General features: G+C 38.4%; 1 protein-coding gene across 1 annotated transcript in view; it reads right to left on the bottom strand.

Moving 5' to 3' along the window:
* RBM44 (RNA binding motif protein 44) overlaps nucleotides 1-13025 on the bottom strand; it is a 35210-nt gene extending 22185 nt beyond the window's left edge. Inside the window, exons 1-4 of the mRNA XM_067548692.1 lie at nucleotides 12837-13025; nucleotides 1244-2913; nucleotides 1068-1114; nucleotides 452-628 (exon numbers count right to left, since the gene is read on the bottom strand). Coding sequence (XP_067404793.1) covers nucleotides 452-628; nucleotides 1068-1114; nucleotides 1244-2913; nucleotides 12837-13005 — 2063 coding nt within the window. The 5' untranslated portion in view covers nucleotides 13006-13025. The remainder of the gene's footprint in view (nucleotides 1-451; nucleotides 629-1067; nucleotides 1115-1243; nucleotides 2914-12836) is intronic.
* Between the last annotated feature and the right edge of the window lie 4479 nt (nucleotides 13026-17504).

Here is a 17504-nt window from a genome sequence, read left to right as displayed (position 1 = left end):
CTAGCAATTTGAGCTCTGTGGCAACCACCACCATCTTCTGATAGGGTCAAAATACTCTGATGTTTTGGCATTTTCCATCCCTCGTGCAGGCATCACACCTTAAGAACATGTCATCGGCAGAACTGACTAACTGGTCCAGTGAGTGAGCCTTACCCAGTAATGAATTGACACACTGTATGCTCTGAGCATCTGAATATATATTACAATTACATGTGTACAAGAATGCATACATTTTTCAAAGCAATGACTAATATTCATTAGATTTGAAATATTTTAATTTCAAAAGGTACTATCAAATAACTAAATTATTTGGTTGACCTTCAAATGGATTTTAGGAAAGCATTTTCCGTTGCTCTCTTTAGATTAATAAGCAGCTGGATTTCTCAAATTCTGTACCATTTAAGAATATCACATATTTACTTTATTCAAGAGAAATAAAATTAATCCATGCCTGTTAAAACATTCTCTTTCTTCCATAACAAGTCTGTTAATCTTACAGCAGTGCTGATAACACATCCAATAGTGAGTTCTTAGAAGCTGCAGTTCTGCTTTTATAGCTCTCTCCAGCATCGTCCTACAACAATCTGATGAATAATTCTTCTCAATTTCTTTGCTAAGATGTAGCGCCCTTTAAAGGGAAAAATATATTATTGAATTGATTGAGTGAAAGAATATTTTTTAATTTATGGTGTATTACCTTGAAATTTGTAGCTTTTTAGGAGCTATTTCTGACCACATTTTAGGAGGAAAACTTGAAACTCAAAATCAGTTATTTCCTACTTTCTGCTATCCAAATAGGAAAAACAGTACTCTGCAGTATCAGGTATGGTGGCTTTCACATTTATTGATCCCTAACTCAGAAGAGGAAATGGCACTAGCACTCTAATCATCATTATGCAGCCATAAAAATGAAATTAAACTCTTAATTTTCAATGAAAGCACTCTAAACAAATATTTTCATTGCATTCTTAAATTGCTAATTCAGATAAAACCTCAAAACCATTAAATAAATTCTATATTTATCAATGGGTATTCATAAATACAAATATTTACAATTTTTTACATACCTGCCAGGATTTTCTCTTAAATCTCGGATTCTCAACCTTAAAGGATCCTAGAAACAATAATAATTTAAAAGAAAATAATTATACATCTGCATTTACTGATATTGAAAGTTACAAACATAATTATTTTGTTTTAATAACTGAATTTATTTTGAGTTGCTCAGTGAGCTCAAAATTACCTTAATTTGTGAATTCCCTTCAGTTGTTGGGATGTGATTGTTGATACATTTTTCCCATGTCTCAGCAAGCTGTGAGGCAATCTGCTCCATATTGCCACCTACACATGACAAATCTGTATTGCAGGCAACACTTCTACAGGTCATGGTCTGCCATTCTTTAGACCTGGTTTTGTTCATCATTGTTAACTTTGTGTTGTTTGCTTTAGATATCACAGAAGCATTAGCACTAGTGGCTCTGCTGGTAGTGAAACAAGCCCTAAAATCAGAACTTACATCAACAGTCTGGTTAACTGTAACTTTATAATTACTGGTAGCATTATTCAAGCATGTGAGGCACTTGATTTTTGAGTTAGGAAAATGTACTTTATGTCTGGTACTATCACCACCATACTTATCTATAACTTCCACAAAAGACAAATGACTATCTTGGACTGGAATTTTGGGGAGTGCACAAGAAAAATCTGGTTTCATTTCAACAGTTGTCTGGCTGCAATCAGGACGATCAGAATTAAATGCAGGCAAAAATGATTCTTCACAACTACAAGAACTTAAATCTTTTGCATTCTTGCTAGAAATCTGTGTGGATGTCACAGAGGATCTTTCATATGGTAATACATAAGTATTTCCAAGCTTCTGCAACATGCTATTAGTGCTGTGACCTTCTCTCATTTTAAACACGTTTTTAATAGCCATTTGTGATGACTGTGCAATGTCACAAAAAGAAACAGCCTCCATCTTCCGTTGATTTTCTGAACTGCTCAAGGAGAGTGATTCGTGATAAGCTTTTTCTCTACTCACAACAGTATTACTTTCAAATGAATTTTCACCAAGTACACTATGGTATGTATCCTCAGTTTGTTCCTCCTCATGATTTTCACATCTCAGACCTTTGTAATCCATCAGTGATACGGAGTCTTGAGATGTTTTTGAGAATTCTGATATAGCTGTTTTATTATAAAACTCATCAACTGCACCATAACCCAAGGCAAAAGAACCATCATCCAGTTTGCTAACAGGATTTTGTCCACTTGTGGCTCCATCACATACAGCTTCATAAACCGTATCTACCAGCTCCAGAACTTTTGAATTTTGTGTCCCCAGAGTTTTCATTTGCTCAGAAAGCATATATGAGGTATTTTGATCAGAATCTTGCTCTTCAGCACTGTGATATTCTAGTTGAGAGTCTTCATCTACATCACTCTTGTGTCTGTCACTCTCCTTATAACAGAAATGTACATTGTTGCAGACCTTTCCCAACATACCAGCTTCACTTTTGTCTTCACACACTTTGGAAATCCTCCCTCTTTTTTTATTGTAAGTTTCAAGTTCTACATCTATTGATGAATTGAAACAAGTCAAGTTTTCATCTGGAAACTTTAATTCTGAGATACTTCTGGAACATGCCTGGCCTGAAACAGAGCAATCGATGCCTTCTGCAAGTTCACTGGACAGATTATCAATGCACTCAGTTTTATCAGACTGGCCTATTGCACAGGACAGCTGAGTGAAGACTCCCATTTCACTCTTATCACTGCTGTTTTCTCTTTGTTCCATGGTCCAACTATCACAGTTGTCACTGGAAGCAATCAGCTCAAACACAGTTTCCTCCAATTCACTTTCACTATAACATCTTGAAGTCAACGGCTTGTTTTTATATACTGGTTTCTCACCTGATCAAAAATGAGAAGAGAAGTTCAAAATGATCTATTCTGCACAAACATGTCAATATATAAAACATTTTGTCAGATAAAATAGATGCAGTATCATGCTGTGATCAACTATGTTGTGATAAAGTCAGGGTTGTATGAGGTGTTCTCTAAAAGCAGAAAATTTCAATGAGTAGTCATCTGATAAACCACGGAAAAAACCCAGAAAGATTTGCTTTTCTTACTTGATTTTAAGAATAATAATAATAATAATAATAATAATTAAAAAAAAATTTACCTAACTGATTCCAGGTTTCCCCACAATCCCATTAGATGAAACACTGCTCCTCTCTTATCATTCAGGCAGAGGGGGCAAAGTAAACATTGCATCTTCTCACTTCTTTCTCACACTTAAGTATTTATTTCTTAGATGAACCATCTGTTCTTTTATTGATATACAGTGAGAAATTTACATAGTACATTACTAAAGTCATGATAACATGCAAGTAGTTTTAATAAAGTATTGTACTAAAGTTGTGCTAGAGGAGACTTCCCATAGCCCATAAACCATTTAAAATGAGTGGATTTTGTCTAAAAATAGCTAGGTGGAAGGGAAAGTGTGGAGTTCTAGATCTCCCAAGAACCAGGAAGCTTGTAAAGTGCTGAGGGAAAAACCACTCCTTTACATTGCCATGGAAGGTAGTGCAGAATGTGGAGCTGAGGAAAAAATAGGCTGAGAACTGTTACTTTGAGAGGCACAGGAACAACCAAGATTTCTGCAGATGAGCAGGGAAGCAACTGAGCATTCTTTTCAAAACTGGTGAAACAGGAAAACAACTTCTTGGATGAGAGCTCTTTTCTGGGGTGGAGGGAATAATCAATGTACACAAAGCCCTTTTTCTACTCTGGACTCACAGTAAGGCTGACTTAAATGTTCCACCAAATCTTAAAGAAAAGAAGGCTACTTAGCTGTCAAGTCATGTTCTCTAAATGTGTTGCGTTCACAGAGTCCTATTATAGGAGGCATGTGCTTGATAGGTAGACAATCTTTTTTAAGCAGAGACAGATGAGTGTACATTTTTCCCTCAAGCTAGAGCCCTAAAGTGGGACTGGGATCCCATGGATCCTGTAAGACCCACTGCCATAAGGGTGGGATCAGGTAAATGTACTTTGTTGCAAGCAGCATTGGGTGGGCAAAAAAACCAGACTCCGGTAATTTGTAGGAAAACACTAAATCTCTCACTAGTTTGTCATAAATAGAATTTCAGCAATGTAAAGCAAGTTTTTCTCTTTTTTACATAAAGGTTTTAATACCTAAATTTAAGCAAGGGATAGATAGAGATCGGATGTCAATTATAACAGGAGTTAAATGTTTTTAATATGTTTAAGCAAGATTTGTTTTATTCTTTTAGTGGTAAAAATTGTGTCTGAAAATTTTTTTTTATATATATGACTTTTCTTTTGGTAGCATGAGGGAATCCATTTCTCTTCTGAGATCTAAGGTTTTGCAGGTGGGAGCTGGATTAAAAAAAAGCAAGAAACATGCGGGAGCAGATGGGAGTGGGCATTGCGGAATGAGATGGGAATGAGATTTAAAAAAAAACTGTCCCACGCTGGGCTCTACCTCAAGCCTACTTGCTCACCAGCAGACCCCAGATCCTCTTTCTCCAATGAAATTAGATGTTACAGGAACCTTATTTTTCCAAACCATTCCTCACGGTAAGGTCTTTTGCTTAATTTATATGCAGTTGTTAACCATAATTGCTATTTATTAGATCAGATTTTTTTCAATTGGTTAACAGATTGACTGGTTTTAATTTAAAAAAACATGACTTACAAAAAATATTCATTGTGCCCTAAAATTTATGGACCTTACACACACAATGTCTCATTTGCTTAGGTAAAACACATGTTGCACAAAACCGTCATGTCTGTAGGTTCTTCTGTCTCCGGGCAAAGTTGGACCATCAGGTCAAGTTTCATATGCTTCTAAATTAAGGTCATAGGGACACCCCCTAAAAAAGAGGAGTCTTCAGGGAGAAAGCAACGTTTTGTTGTTTACCCAGGTGCGGAAACATCTCTGTATAGTTTGAAGGGGTTAATCTGAAAAGTTCCCGCAAAGCTTTAGAGGCCCCAGGATCCAGCTTCCTCTGGTGAAACTGAGGGAGAGTTCACCTCAAGCCCAGTGGCCCTGGGAACTCTCATTGCTGCAAGAAAGAGTTTCACTAACTTCAGCAGCAGGTGCTTCGGTTGGCCTGGATCTTAGGAGTCATTGCTTTCCTTATGCTAGATGGACCAGCACTCTCCTAGTTCTTGGAAAGTTCGACTCTCGGAGGCACTGACACTAGGACAGGAGTACAAGCTCCCTCTGTGTTTCATTCCAAGTGCCACTGCTTCTGCACCCTTGAGCAGTTTCTGAATGTGTAGAAAGCAAGAGCTCTCTAACAACTGAGCTGTCATGAATATGAATTATGGAATTTAACATGACTATCATTTCAAGGACAGCTATGGTATATAATGTCCTACCAACAACATACCAACTTGGAATGAAACCCCAAACTGTGAGGGGAAGTGGGATAGGCAAATGGGAATCCCGTGAAAAAATTAACTTCAAAGAGACAAAATTACAAGTAATTTCTTTTTCCTTAAACATACCATCATCAAAATATTCCCACTTATTGTGATTAAAAAGTTTGATACACATCTCAGAATAAAATGATGAATACAATATGCAGGGGAAAAACAGCAGGAGCCAAATAGCCAAAGACTTTGCTGCAAAGTAGTCAGAGATAAAGAGCACTGGCTGCATCACGCCAGATTTTCTTGGTTTTTTGGATTTCTCTATACATGATGTGATGATGTGATTTTTCTATACATGATGTGGTGGTGGCAATTTCACCTGGAAAGCTGGAATCTAGAACCTCTGATCTTCTGAGAGTTTTAAGAAATCCAAAATCTTCAGGGCTAGGAGGGAATCTCACCTGTCTCTTGCTCTTGTTTGTTGCACAAGCCCAAAGAAAAGATATTCTGTGATGGTGTTTTAGTTATTTATTTAGTCTCATGAACAAACACAAGCCCCTGAACTTGATGAAAAACTTTTGCAATAAAATGATGAATTTTAAAGGCAAAAGCCACCCCACACGACTTCTATGAAAAGTGGATCCTTGCACCTGAAGGGCTGGAGTTGCTGATAGCTTGATATAAGAGAGAAACTGTTTTAGGCAAAGATACAGCTTGTTAGAACTAAGTTTCAGGCACTAGAAGGTGTGTTAATTGTTTAGTTTGTAAGCCTTTTCTCTTTTATTCTTGCTTAGTATCACTTAAATCTGTGTTCTTTATTAAACTTTTAAAACTTTATTAAACTTTCTTTAAACTTATTCTTGCTTTATTACTAAACCATTTCAGTGCTGAATATTAAAGTCAAGTGTGGAAGCTCAGCTAAACTGACAGTCTGGGATGTGCACTGTCTCTTTGGAAGTAGTGAACGTCATTGGTGAATGCACAGGAAGAGGGACTAGACACTGCAGATAGATGTCTCTGGGGAACTTGGGTTCACTGATTGGTATCTGAAAGGTAAGGTTAAAACTGGCAGTCTTGAGGAGTTTGCTGGTGTGGCAGGGAGCTGATACACAGTTTAAGCTCCAACAAAGCTCACTCTTGCTGAGCAAAGCAGTAACACAGTGGCTTATGGTTCCGGTGCACTGAGGAGAATGTCATGCACTACCTTAGTGGTCAAAAAAATTAAGTTCTGCCCATTTTGCACAAGAACACTGAGAATCAAGAGTAAGAATCTTGCACAAATAGTAACTTCAGAGAAAATCACCTTGTAACAGCTTGGAAACTTTCTAACAGTGCTTTCTAATAGGAAACTAAACCCTTTCCCTTCTAAGTTTGCATCAAATGATCTCTCTCTGCTGGAAATTATTGTTAAAGACGCTATCTCCAACTGAGAAAGAAAACAGTCTCAACACTGAACAAATAATGAAACAATGATAGGTAATTTTTATAATATGCTTTGCAAATGTATATATTTTTATTTAGTGAACTGTTATTTGGCTAACTATGTTTTTTTAAGTAATCACTTCGGCTTTGCTTTAATTTTTTCGGTGAAAAACGTTAAGTATGAATTTTCTGATTTTTTTGTAGTTAAAAATCTCAACTTCAACATAGCAACATTGCATTAACGAACTGGTTTTATTAGAATTTCCTCTTTTTGTTATTTTACACACAACTTATCAAAAGCTACTGAGAGTTTCTTTTCACTTAAGCCCCTCTAAGAGCAAGGAAAGGAGCCGAAATCAAACTTGATTCTTCTAGTAGTACTGCAGATTACTACTAGGCCACAAGGTATTTTTTTTTATAACACCAAACAAAATCCAAGCCAGCAAAACAATTTCAAAATAAAGCCTTGTTTATAAAAATTATACTGTAGCATTAAGAACTGCCATTGTATCAAGAAAAGGATTTAAAATTTGACCAGACATTAAAGGGCTATACCCATTAGGTAGATTCTGAGGGGTTGCAGGAAAGAGGAGAAAAGTCACCAAGAGGTCCAGCGACAACTGCTCAAGTGCTTTGGCTGTGGCTATTAGCTTTCACATACAGCAAGAATAAAACTGAAATGATTGACAGTTTCACTACTACATACAGGATTCTGAATAGCACAAGTCAGAATAACTAGAGTTGTTAATTTCAGTCGCTGCTGCTCAGCAAAGCCATAAGCAATGATAAAGACACCAGAGATGTCTTCAGACTCAGGAACTCATCACTACATCAGTGAAGCCAAGCATAAGAAATTTCAGTCCTAAGTAAATTGAGAAAGTTCTAAAGCAAGTAAAAATAGGTATATAGAATGGAAGTGTCATGTCAACTTTTATCTTGCTGTAATAATTTTGCATACATTCCAGATTTCATCTAGCTACCCAATTCAGATCAATTTCACTACATCTGAACCCCAAGTCCCATTTTATTTTATTGCAGATGAAAAATAATTGGGAGTTCCAACTTTTTCATTAGTTTAAATATTGTGACTGACCTATAAGACAAGAACAGAATCCAGAAAAATATTATGAGTTTGTAACAGTATCCATTTATCTCAATTATTTGTAAACACTATTAAATCAAATTGATTTTACTTAATCAAGACATAGAATGTCACAGCAATTGGATTCCTAACAATTTTTTTAAAATACAAAATTAAGGCAACAACAACTGCAGAGGATACCTAAGCCCCACCATTTTGCTGGTAAAAGTTACATTTCTTTTACTCAAAGAATTGACTCCCTACCATATAATAATTTAATTCAAAGCCTCAGTTAAAGATTTCCCAGACCAAAGGGACTTTGCATTGAGTCCTGGAGCCAATCAATTTCTGGATCTGAAACTGCCAAAAGAAGCGCATTTCTTCTCTACAGCAAATACCCTGCTGACAATCCTAGAGAGTTTTATTCCAAGAACCAGTTTATTCCAAGACCTCAGCTGACTGTGGTGGATCAAAGCAAAGCGCACTGAAGTACCCAGGTGTAAAGTTTTTCCAAAAACTCAGCAGTTCATCTTTCATTTTAACAACTATTCTTCAATACAACTTCAAGTCACAGAATCTTGAAATTTTGATCTAGTCATGTTATACTATAACATTTGATCTTTTAAAACAAAACCTAAAAATACTTTTTCAATAGACAATATTAACATTTCAAATATAGTATAGCTTCACTGGTCATAGAAGCAGCTAATTGCCATATGCAATTTTGTCTTGTCTGATTTGCTAATCTGAAATATATATTTAATATGTACTACATGATCAGGTATATTTACAGCACAGAAAATTGAAGATTTTGCCTATTCTGGCTCCAATCTTGCATGCAGTTCATGCATAGGAACTAATTTCTGGTTACAATAATGTATTTATTATAAACTCCCATAGTATATTGCATATTGCTTTAAACAGTTATTGAATATGTTTGCTGTCATGGAGATTCTCATAATAGTACTGTATAGAAAACATTACTAAACTAATGAAAGCATTATTAACTCACCTTGAGGTTTAGAAACAGTATTATGATTCTCTAGAATAGGCATTCCAGAAGCATTCATCGCAGTAGTATTAGTTCTCCAGTAACTACATCTCCTTAACCCAGGATTATGAGCAACTGGTAGGACAGAGGGCAACAACACCCAGGGGTTTGATATCAGAGGATTGCAGAGCGGTTTAAATATAGTGAACTGAGTTGTTCCCGGATGAAAATATAAAGGGGCTGCTGAGTAAGTGATTCCCTCAGAAATAGCAGGCCTTATAGACCACACAGGGACTATATGTGAAATGTCATTAAAATGACCTGGACATGACATGATTTAAGATTTGTGGAATTTAGTCCATACATATGATCTGATGACAATATGCCAAAAACAGCTATATACACAATGAATCCTGAAATGCAAACAAAAATTAGTAAAATTAGGTAAAGTAGAAACAATGGATATCTATCAACTTGATTAAAGAAACTCAGCCACAAAACTTGCATGTTCTACTCAAACTGGCACCATATTACTTCTTGCTCATTTGCAAGTTTATGGGTGTAAAACATCATTGTTAATATGTAGTAATTTAAATTCAAGTAAATACTCTTTTTCCTGTTACATAATGCTTTAGAAATATCCAGTTTTGACACAAAAAACAAGAAAGGATATAGCATGTGACAAATGAGGTGGCACAAGAGAAAAGGAGGGGGCAGTTTTCTGCACTGACAAAGGCTATCCTCCATCTTACTGAATTTTTGTTCATTGTATGACAATATCATTACTTCAGTATTATCTACTTCCTAAAGAAACAATTAATATAATTTGCTTACTACAGTAATGTTGAATAACTGTTATTTCTCAAGAGATATAAATACATGTTAAAAAACCACTACCCAAATACAAACACTTGAGCAAACAAACACATTCCTTTTTACTCTATAAGAGGCACCCATTGGAAAATTAACAGCATTATAAACAAACATTTTTGTGGGAGATGTGTTCATTTTTCTTTTTTCATATCTTAATCTATTTTATTCATCTACTGTATTTTCAATCAACTGCCAGATGTGTCTCTTGTGTTATAAATCCAATGAAATAAACAAATGCATAAGGCAAATAGCAAACCTCATACTGCTCAATCCATTTGATTACCCACCAGCTCATTTCAATATCAAATATTTACATAGTGAATTCAGAGAACTTCATTAATGCAATGTTATGGTTGAGATTTTAAATATAGAAAGTCATGAAATTCAGTGATATGTTTTCCAGTGCAATCATTTCTTAGCCTCCTTCTACATAACGGCCCCAATTCAGTCTGGCTTAAACAGGGGTACAACTGCCATCTATATCGACTGGAGTATCAACTCACAAAAGGGTTGAATTTTGTACATCAACTTTAATGCCTTAATTCTAGGGTTTAGTTACATTTACAGATAAGGACTAATTGGTATATCTAGTCTATTCTAATACTTCAAGCTTTTCCAACTAGCACTTTGGAAACAAACAGTAAAATCATAGGACAGGAAAATAAATTATTCTCCCCAACCTCAGCACAATAACTCAAAATCAAATTTAAAAGAATAGCAGAGATTAACAGGAACTGAAAGGGAATCTCTGATCCCCCATTAAACTCTGTATGTGCTACAATAAAAAAAGCAAATTTATCTTCTAAGATTTAAAAAAAAAAGTTACTTTTGAATTTCAGTGTTTTCTACTAACTCACTCTATATAACTAGCAAACTAACATTTTAAAATATTATGTGAACATACAAATGTACAGTAGAATATATTTCAAAAGAAAATCCAAGCCTTAAATTAAATTTAAGCTATACTTATAGCAGTGATAATGTAAAAATGGAAGAGAGAAATGTCTTTCTATTACTTAATCCTCTGAAAACTGGTGTTGCAACATCAGTTGTAGATTCACAGAAGGCTAAGTCCCCGCTTGCTACTTTGCTACCTATATTTTTTGTCGCAGCAATTGCAGACGTTCAGGATGGAAAAAGGCATCTGAAAATAGAGGCAAAGATCCATGATGAAGAATCTGCCTTAGGTCATGCCTACATCAAGACTAAGTGTATGGCTAGTGGGGGTGTAAATCTACAATACTTTCAGCTAGCATGTGCTAAGTTGTTGTGTGGACACACTATAATGCATTAAAAGTTCTGTGGTGCCCATTGCATACTGGCATTTCAAACACACAAATACTAAGGTCGTGATGCTGCAACTTGTTGCGTAGACAGATCCCAGCTGATTTCAGAGATGCTCCATGTGAGTGGAGTGGTCTGCCTGTGTACAGTGAATTACAGGATAAGTGTCTAAGTAACTACGTATTTCCAATATTTTATGCTGCAGTGTTTCTTTAAATACAAGAACTTCTATCAAGCCCTTCTGAAAAACACAGGGAAAAGCAACTCAATAAAAAGTTTTGAAAAAATCTGATATTTGTAATATTTGGGAAAATTTAAATGGCAACTGTCAGGAAAGTCTATCTGACATGGAAACTTTTTTAACATAAATACTATGTACACGCTTAGCAATACATTTAATCTCCTATCACATTTCCAGAGAGCTGCAGGTTTTCCAAATGTTCAAAGAAATCTCTTAATGTTCTTAGTTTCTAATAGTACTCAATTTCTTTCTTTCTTTCTTGTTTTTACATGTACAAAATACTGCATAGTTCTGAGGTGTGCTGCAACTCCTCTTACAAACCAAACAAAATCCTAAAAACCTAAACAAAACCCTAATTAGTCGTGAAGCACAGAGTGCACAACGTCTAAAGTATCAAAGAAATCACAAGTGTCCATCTTCATGCTTCCTAAATTCAGTCCATTCAGCTTTGTAAATATGATATTCGCTACATGAGCCCTGCTATTTCAACAAACTTTTCAATGTCCTAGCAGAGTTATTTAGGGTTTCACGGTGCTATTTAACAGTTAATTCCAGATTTAATTTTTAAGCGGAAGGTTCCCCAAATCTCTGCCTCAATGCAACTATTTAATTTCATTATGAAATGTAATTTAGACCTTAATCCAAAAATGTATTAGGTGTAGAGCCCCACCGACAGCAATGGGGGCCCAATCATACTAAGCAATTTGCAAGTCAGGGGTCCAAATTATATTACTTAACTGAAATAAAAGGACATTCATGATGACTGATATAGAAGGCCAAAATGCCATTGTTGCATATTTATCTAGTTTAAGTTCTTACACAGCCCATTTTTGGAGTACCAGAGCATCTCACCAGCTTTAATGTATTTATCTCCAAGGTAGGGCAATGTGTTACCCCACTAGAAAGACAGGGAACGGATGCACACAGTTTATCCTACAAAATTAAGTCGACCTACAACCTCCGCAGTAATTCAATCCATCCTGACTAGGAGCACTTGCACTGCTTTAACGATCTGCACGGGGCCTTGGGGAATGCATGTGGAGGGCAGCACACCAGTTGATGTGACGCGTCTACACAGATACTGCTTCAAGCAAACTACGTCACGTCTCGTGGGGTGGCGTTAAATCAGGGGAGTGGGCAAAAAGTGACATTTCAGTGTAGACGCTTCCAGAGTTAGATCGAGGCACGCTGCCATCCAGGGCCGCAAACTCCGTAGCATAGACCAGGCCAGGGATTGGGTGAATTGCCAAGGTCACACAGGAAGCCTCTGGCGGATCTGGGAACTGAACACCAGCCTCCTGAGTCACAGCTGTGCAGCCTACTCCTGGAACAACAGGCCACAGGAACAAGTGCTGGGGGAGGCCCCCAGGCACCGGGCATATGGGGGGGGGGGGAGATAGGGAGAAAGCCAGCATGCAGGGAGGATGCATGTTGTAGGATGGTGCTCGAGAGGGGGAGGCGGGCCCCGAGGAGTACAAGCCCCAGGACAGGAGCTCTGAAGGCGGGAAGGGGGTGGGGGGGGGGGAGACACACACCTGAGGAAAGACACGCGGGAGGGGGGCAGCAGGCGTCCAGGGGCGCTCCGGGGCTTACACAGACCTGGGGGATGGGCAATACGCTGACCCACGTCGCACGAGCAAGCTCGCACCTCAAACGGACACTTAATGGCGGGAACCCGCCGGCGTGCGTGCGTGCGTGCGTCATCCGCTGCCGCCTCGCCGCTTGAATTCGCCGTCGCCGCCGGGCTCGCCCGCTCTTTATGGCCTCGGCCCGGCGGAGCACAGCGCGTTCCCATTGGCTGGCAGTGGAAGGGTTCTGTTGCCCTCCATTGGCGGCGGGTGGAGGCTGGCCAGTTTCCGCTAGGGAGCCCGGCACGCGCCAGTCATGGTGATCACCTGGGCCGCGGTTAGCGCCTCCGCAGCGCCCGGCGGCACCGTTAATTAGCTTTGCGCGCGCCGCCTGCGTGGCGGCGGGGAGGCCCGCGCGGATGAGGCGTCCGGGCCTGGTACCCGCCCTGTGCCATTGTCACTGATCTGGCCGGTCTCTAGTGCAGGCTTCGGTGTTGACGTTGCCGCCATCTAACAACGCCATGGAGGGCTGGTGCCTGGGGAGCTTGTACTTCAGCTGTTAGAGGCCGCAGTCCAGCCAGATACTTCAACCCATGCTTGAGTCTCCCTTGCTAAGAGCACCGTTCACATGCATAAAATTAGGCTTGCCCTGAAGGGAAGTGAGACCTTGTGGTAGATGGAATCCTGAACACAGGCCTTGTCCTAGGAGCAAAGGGGTGACGTGCATCTTTAATTGTTCATGCTCACACCTGTCAGAGGAATTTGAAAGCTTGCTCAAGCTAGCAGAAATAAAACATGTATGAGGATCGGCTGGGATGCTGGCACTGTGCGTTTCCTACCACCTGCAAATGTTTATGAACATATATTTAAATATATGATTATTAAGTTCCAGAGGGATAGCGAGGTTAGTTTGTATACAGCAAAAACAAGAGTTCTGTAGCACTTTAAAGACTAACAAATTTAATTTCTGCAGGCATAAGCTTTCATGGGCTGCAACCCACTTCCTCAGATGCCTGGGTCAGATGCTGAAGTGGGTTGCAGCCCATGAAAGCTTATGCCTGCAGAAATTAAATCTGTTAGTCTTTAAAGTGCTACAGGACTCTCATTTTTAAATGATTATTAAAGTTAATGCTAACTAGTGTCTAAAGGCACAATTTAGAGAAGCGTTTGCTAACTATGAATGCAATACATTGGGACAAACTCAAAGACAAGTTTGTATTTGCACCTTAATCACTATCTTGGTTCTTGGCTATTAGACTGTTTGCTTACCAGTAAATAGAAAGTATTGCTTTATTTTGGGGTGTTACTTTTCTTATGGCCCAATTCATTTAGAAGTAGGGCATTGCTTGTTTGGAGACCCCAAGGTGTTTGTCAAATAAACATTGAGACTATAGGGCTCAGTTCTGCAGTCTTCAATAATAATTTTATCTGAAGGGGAGTTTTTCCTGAATAACATCTTCAGGATCAGAACATTAGCCATTACTATTAACATTTTTCTTATCTATGTGGTGATAGTGCCTACAGAATGTTTGCTTCTCACTGTATGCAATACAGAAAGCCAGGTATACACAGCAACTGGAATCAATACTATAGGTCCTCAGGGACTATATATTTTGCACTGCATGTAAGGCTACTAAAATTGAGGTAATGGGAAGTATGACCTGAATTACATTACTGTACACTATATACAGCAACAATGTGGGTATGAATTACAAAATATATCTTTCCTCAATTATATAAGATGAAGGGGTAAAACCCTACATTGCTGTGACAACATCAAGAATTGTTTCCACTGTTTAGTAGGAAGAACAAAGAATCAGTGACTTGTCAAAGCAAGATACTGACTTAAGAGGTCAAAATAATAAGAAAAGTAGAGTAGGAAAGGAGGATTTCAGTCAGCTGACATGACTGAGTTCATAAGCTGTTACAGTCACATCTGGGGAGCTAAACACTAAAAATATAACATGCATTTTATACAAGCAATGACCATTGAAACAAGCTGGTATGATAGTAATTCATATACATTCTTATACTACAAATTACACTAAATTTAAAGCCGCTCTACTTTTGGTCCTGCCCTTTATGTTACTCTTGAAGCAAGTGTGTGTCTAATAAAATTGTGCTTTACACACACATTCCTAATCTAATATGAACAACATCCATCTAAAATAGGAAGACATTTACTGGCCTTAGGAACTCATGCTGGTTTAATGCTATTAGTTGCTTATAATGGAGAAAAAAATACCAGTTGAGAATTATTGTAAGATGAAGGAGGCCACCCTCACTTCTGCACAGCCATGGAGCTTCCTACAGCTAGAGGATGTACCTGGAGGTGGGTCTTATCTCCCCCAGAGAGCAGCTCTGCAAGGAAAGAGGAAGTCCTGCCCCTCCTCAGCCTGGGTGGGACTATCAGCTGGAGCAGTGAATGGTAGAAGCTCCCAGCTGGGGCACCCACAGCTCTCCCCCATCATAGCTAGACTTCACGGGGGAGGTGTAATTTCATGGTCCATGACATTTTTCATGGCTGTGAATTTGGTAGGGCCTTACTCATAACCTTCTCTTTTTTAAGCCAAATTTATTTGGGGACTCCCAGCAGCACAGGGGAATTCAGACCCACCTCCGGGAACCTCCTTCCAGCTGCAGGAAGCTCTGCGGCTGTGAGGATGGCAATCCTACAACCCCCGCACAGCCCTCTGTTGGGTCAGGACCCCTACTGTTACACCACTTGAAATTTCAGATGTAAACATCTGAAAATGACTAATTTTAAAACCCTCTGGCTGTGAAATTGACCAAAATGGACCATGAATTTAGTAGGGGCCCTAGTGATAAACAAGTGAACATGCTGGAGACACTGCACCCCAGTACCAGTGCAATTTAAGCAGCAGCATGAATGCTGTTCTAGTTCTGGGTATTTCCCAAGCTCAAGACTGCCAACTGTGCCTCATTGTACAGTAGTGAACAAGCATCTGTAAAGGAGTGGACTGATCTTTAAACCTATTTATGGCAAGTCTGAAATATGGTGATAACCTGGGTTCAATTGGTTTAAAATAAAAACCACAGTTCTCTTTGCAACAGTCTGTAGGAAAGCTAGTTTTATATTTTATATTTACATTCCAAGAAACAAACCCTTATAATTGTACATTTTAATTTAAATTAGAATAAACTTTTATGTTACTGTAATTTGTGTGTCTGGTTAAAGAAGAAAACAGACCTTTTACCAAGGGTCTCATTTAAAAACCCTACATTTTCTATTACAGATAATTGTCATGCTAGGCCCCACTCCTAAAAATGCCCAAATAATATTTATTTCTGCTTATGGATTTCCATATTAGTTCAGATATGTATTTGCTTGTTTTTCCTAATAGAAGAATTGATTTTAAAAATCATTTAGATTAATACACACCATTGTTTTTTTAATACAATAAAATTAAACATTTCAAAACAAATCAAAGGACAAAAAATTTAAATACAATTATTGGAACATAGATTCTGATTCTGTAATGAGTTGTGCCACATGGTCTACACTGCATCTAGGAGCACACCTGCCAGTCCGGGTAGACTCTCACTAGTTCAGCTGGAGCTAGCATGCTAAAAGTGTGGATGTTGAAGTGCTGGTAGAGACTCAGGCTAGCCACCCAAACTCAGACAGGGGGTCGGGTGGGCTGAAGAGCCTGAGGTACTGCCGAAGCCGCACGTCCACACAGCTATTTTTAGCACACTAGCTTCAGCCAAGCTACTGCAAGTGTCTATCTGGGTTAGGAGGCTCACTTCCAGCTGCAGTGCAGACATACTCTTGGACTCCAAGCACATGCTTTGGCTTCCCCCCTGTAGAGCCAGTTATCATTTAAAGCCCTCTTAGTGTGTATTCTTCACAGGAAAACAACATTAATGTGCTACAACCAATTGTTATTTTTTCCCTTACAAGTAAAGCTAGATCATACTGAGATTCAGAGGAAACAAATTATGGTTTGGATATTCAGCTAGTTTAGCTCACACTGAAAGATTTCTTAGAGGGATAAGAGGGTTATGAAATTTGGATTTGATTTTTGTCTGTGGTAAGAGATTATTGCATATGGAAGCAAAATGAAAATGCCTTAAAAATAATCACAGCATTTCCTGATGAACAAAGTATTAATTTTAATTTTTTTGGACCAACACTTATTGTTGCCAATTTGTTTCTCTTGATTTTTGCCACAAGACAGTATTTTCACTACTACCCCAAGAAGAGATGCCAAGTGGCACTCACACAACCTAATCCTTTAATTAGCTACTATGGTATATGTATTTTAATAAAAAACTTCATTGTATTTTTTGGATGCTAGAGGCTCTGTACACTAGAAATTATAAAAGTCACAAAGTTGCAAATCTGGTTTTCACATCTAATTTGAGATATTCAGCAAGAAACCTGGTTCTGCATCCAGAGATTCTTGCTATAAAAGGTCAGTTGGAGTTGGAAATTACATTTAAAGGAGTCCTTTTATCCACTATACAGCTCTATACTGATTGACAAAGGGCAAGAAATTATGGTTTAGGTATCCTGCCTCAATGCACTGGGGATGGCCTTTTGAGGGCCCTTCCAGCCCTACATTTCTATGATTTTGCTAGGACCCCAGAAGCCTCCTCATCCTAACTCCT

The sequence above is a fragment of the Emydura macquarii genome, unplaced genomic scaffold (assembly GCF_026122565.2).
Source record: "Emydura macquarii macquarii isolate MOO-44397 ecotype Brisbane River unplaced genomic scaffold, CSIRO-AGI_Emac_v2 contig_1253, whole genome shotgun sequence".
Classification (NCBI taxonomy): domain Eukaryota; kingdom Metazoa; phylum Chordata; order Testudines; family Chelidae; genus Emydura; species Emydura macquarii.
The sequence above is the reverse complement of the archived record's forward strand: the minus strand, read 5'-3'. Positions and strand labels throughout refer to the sequence as shown.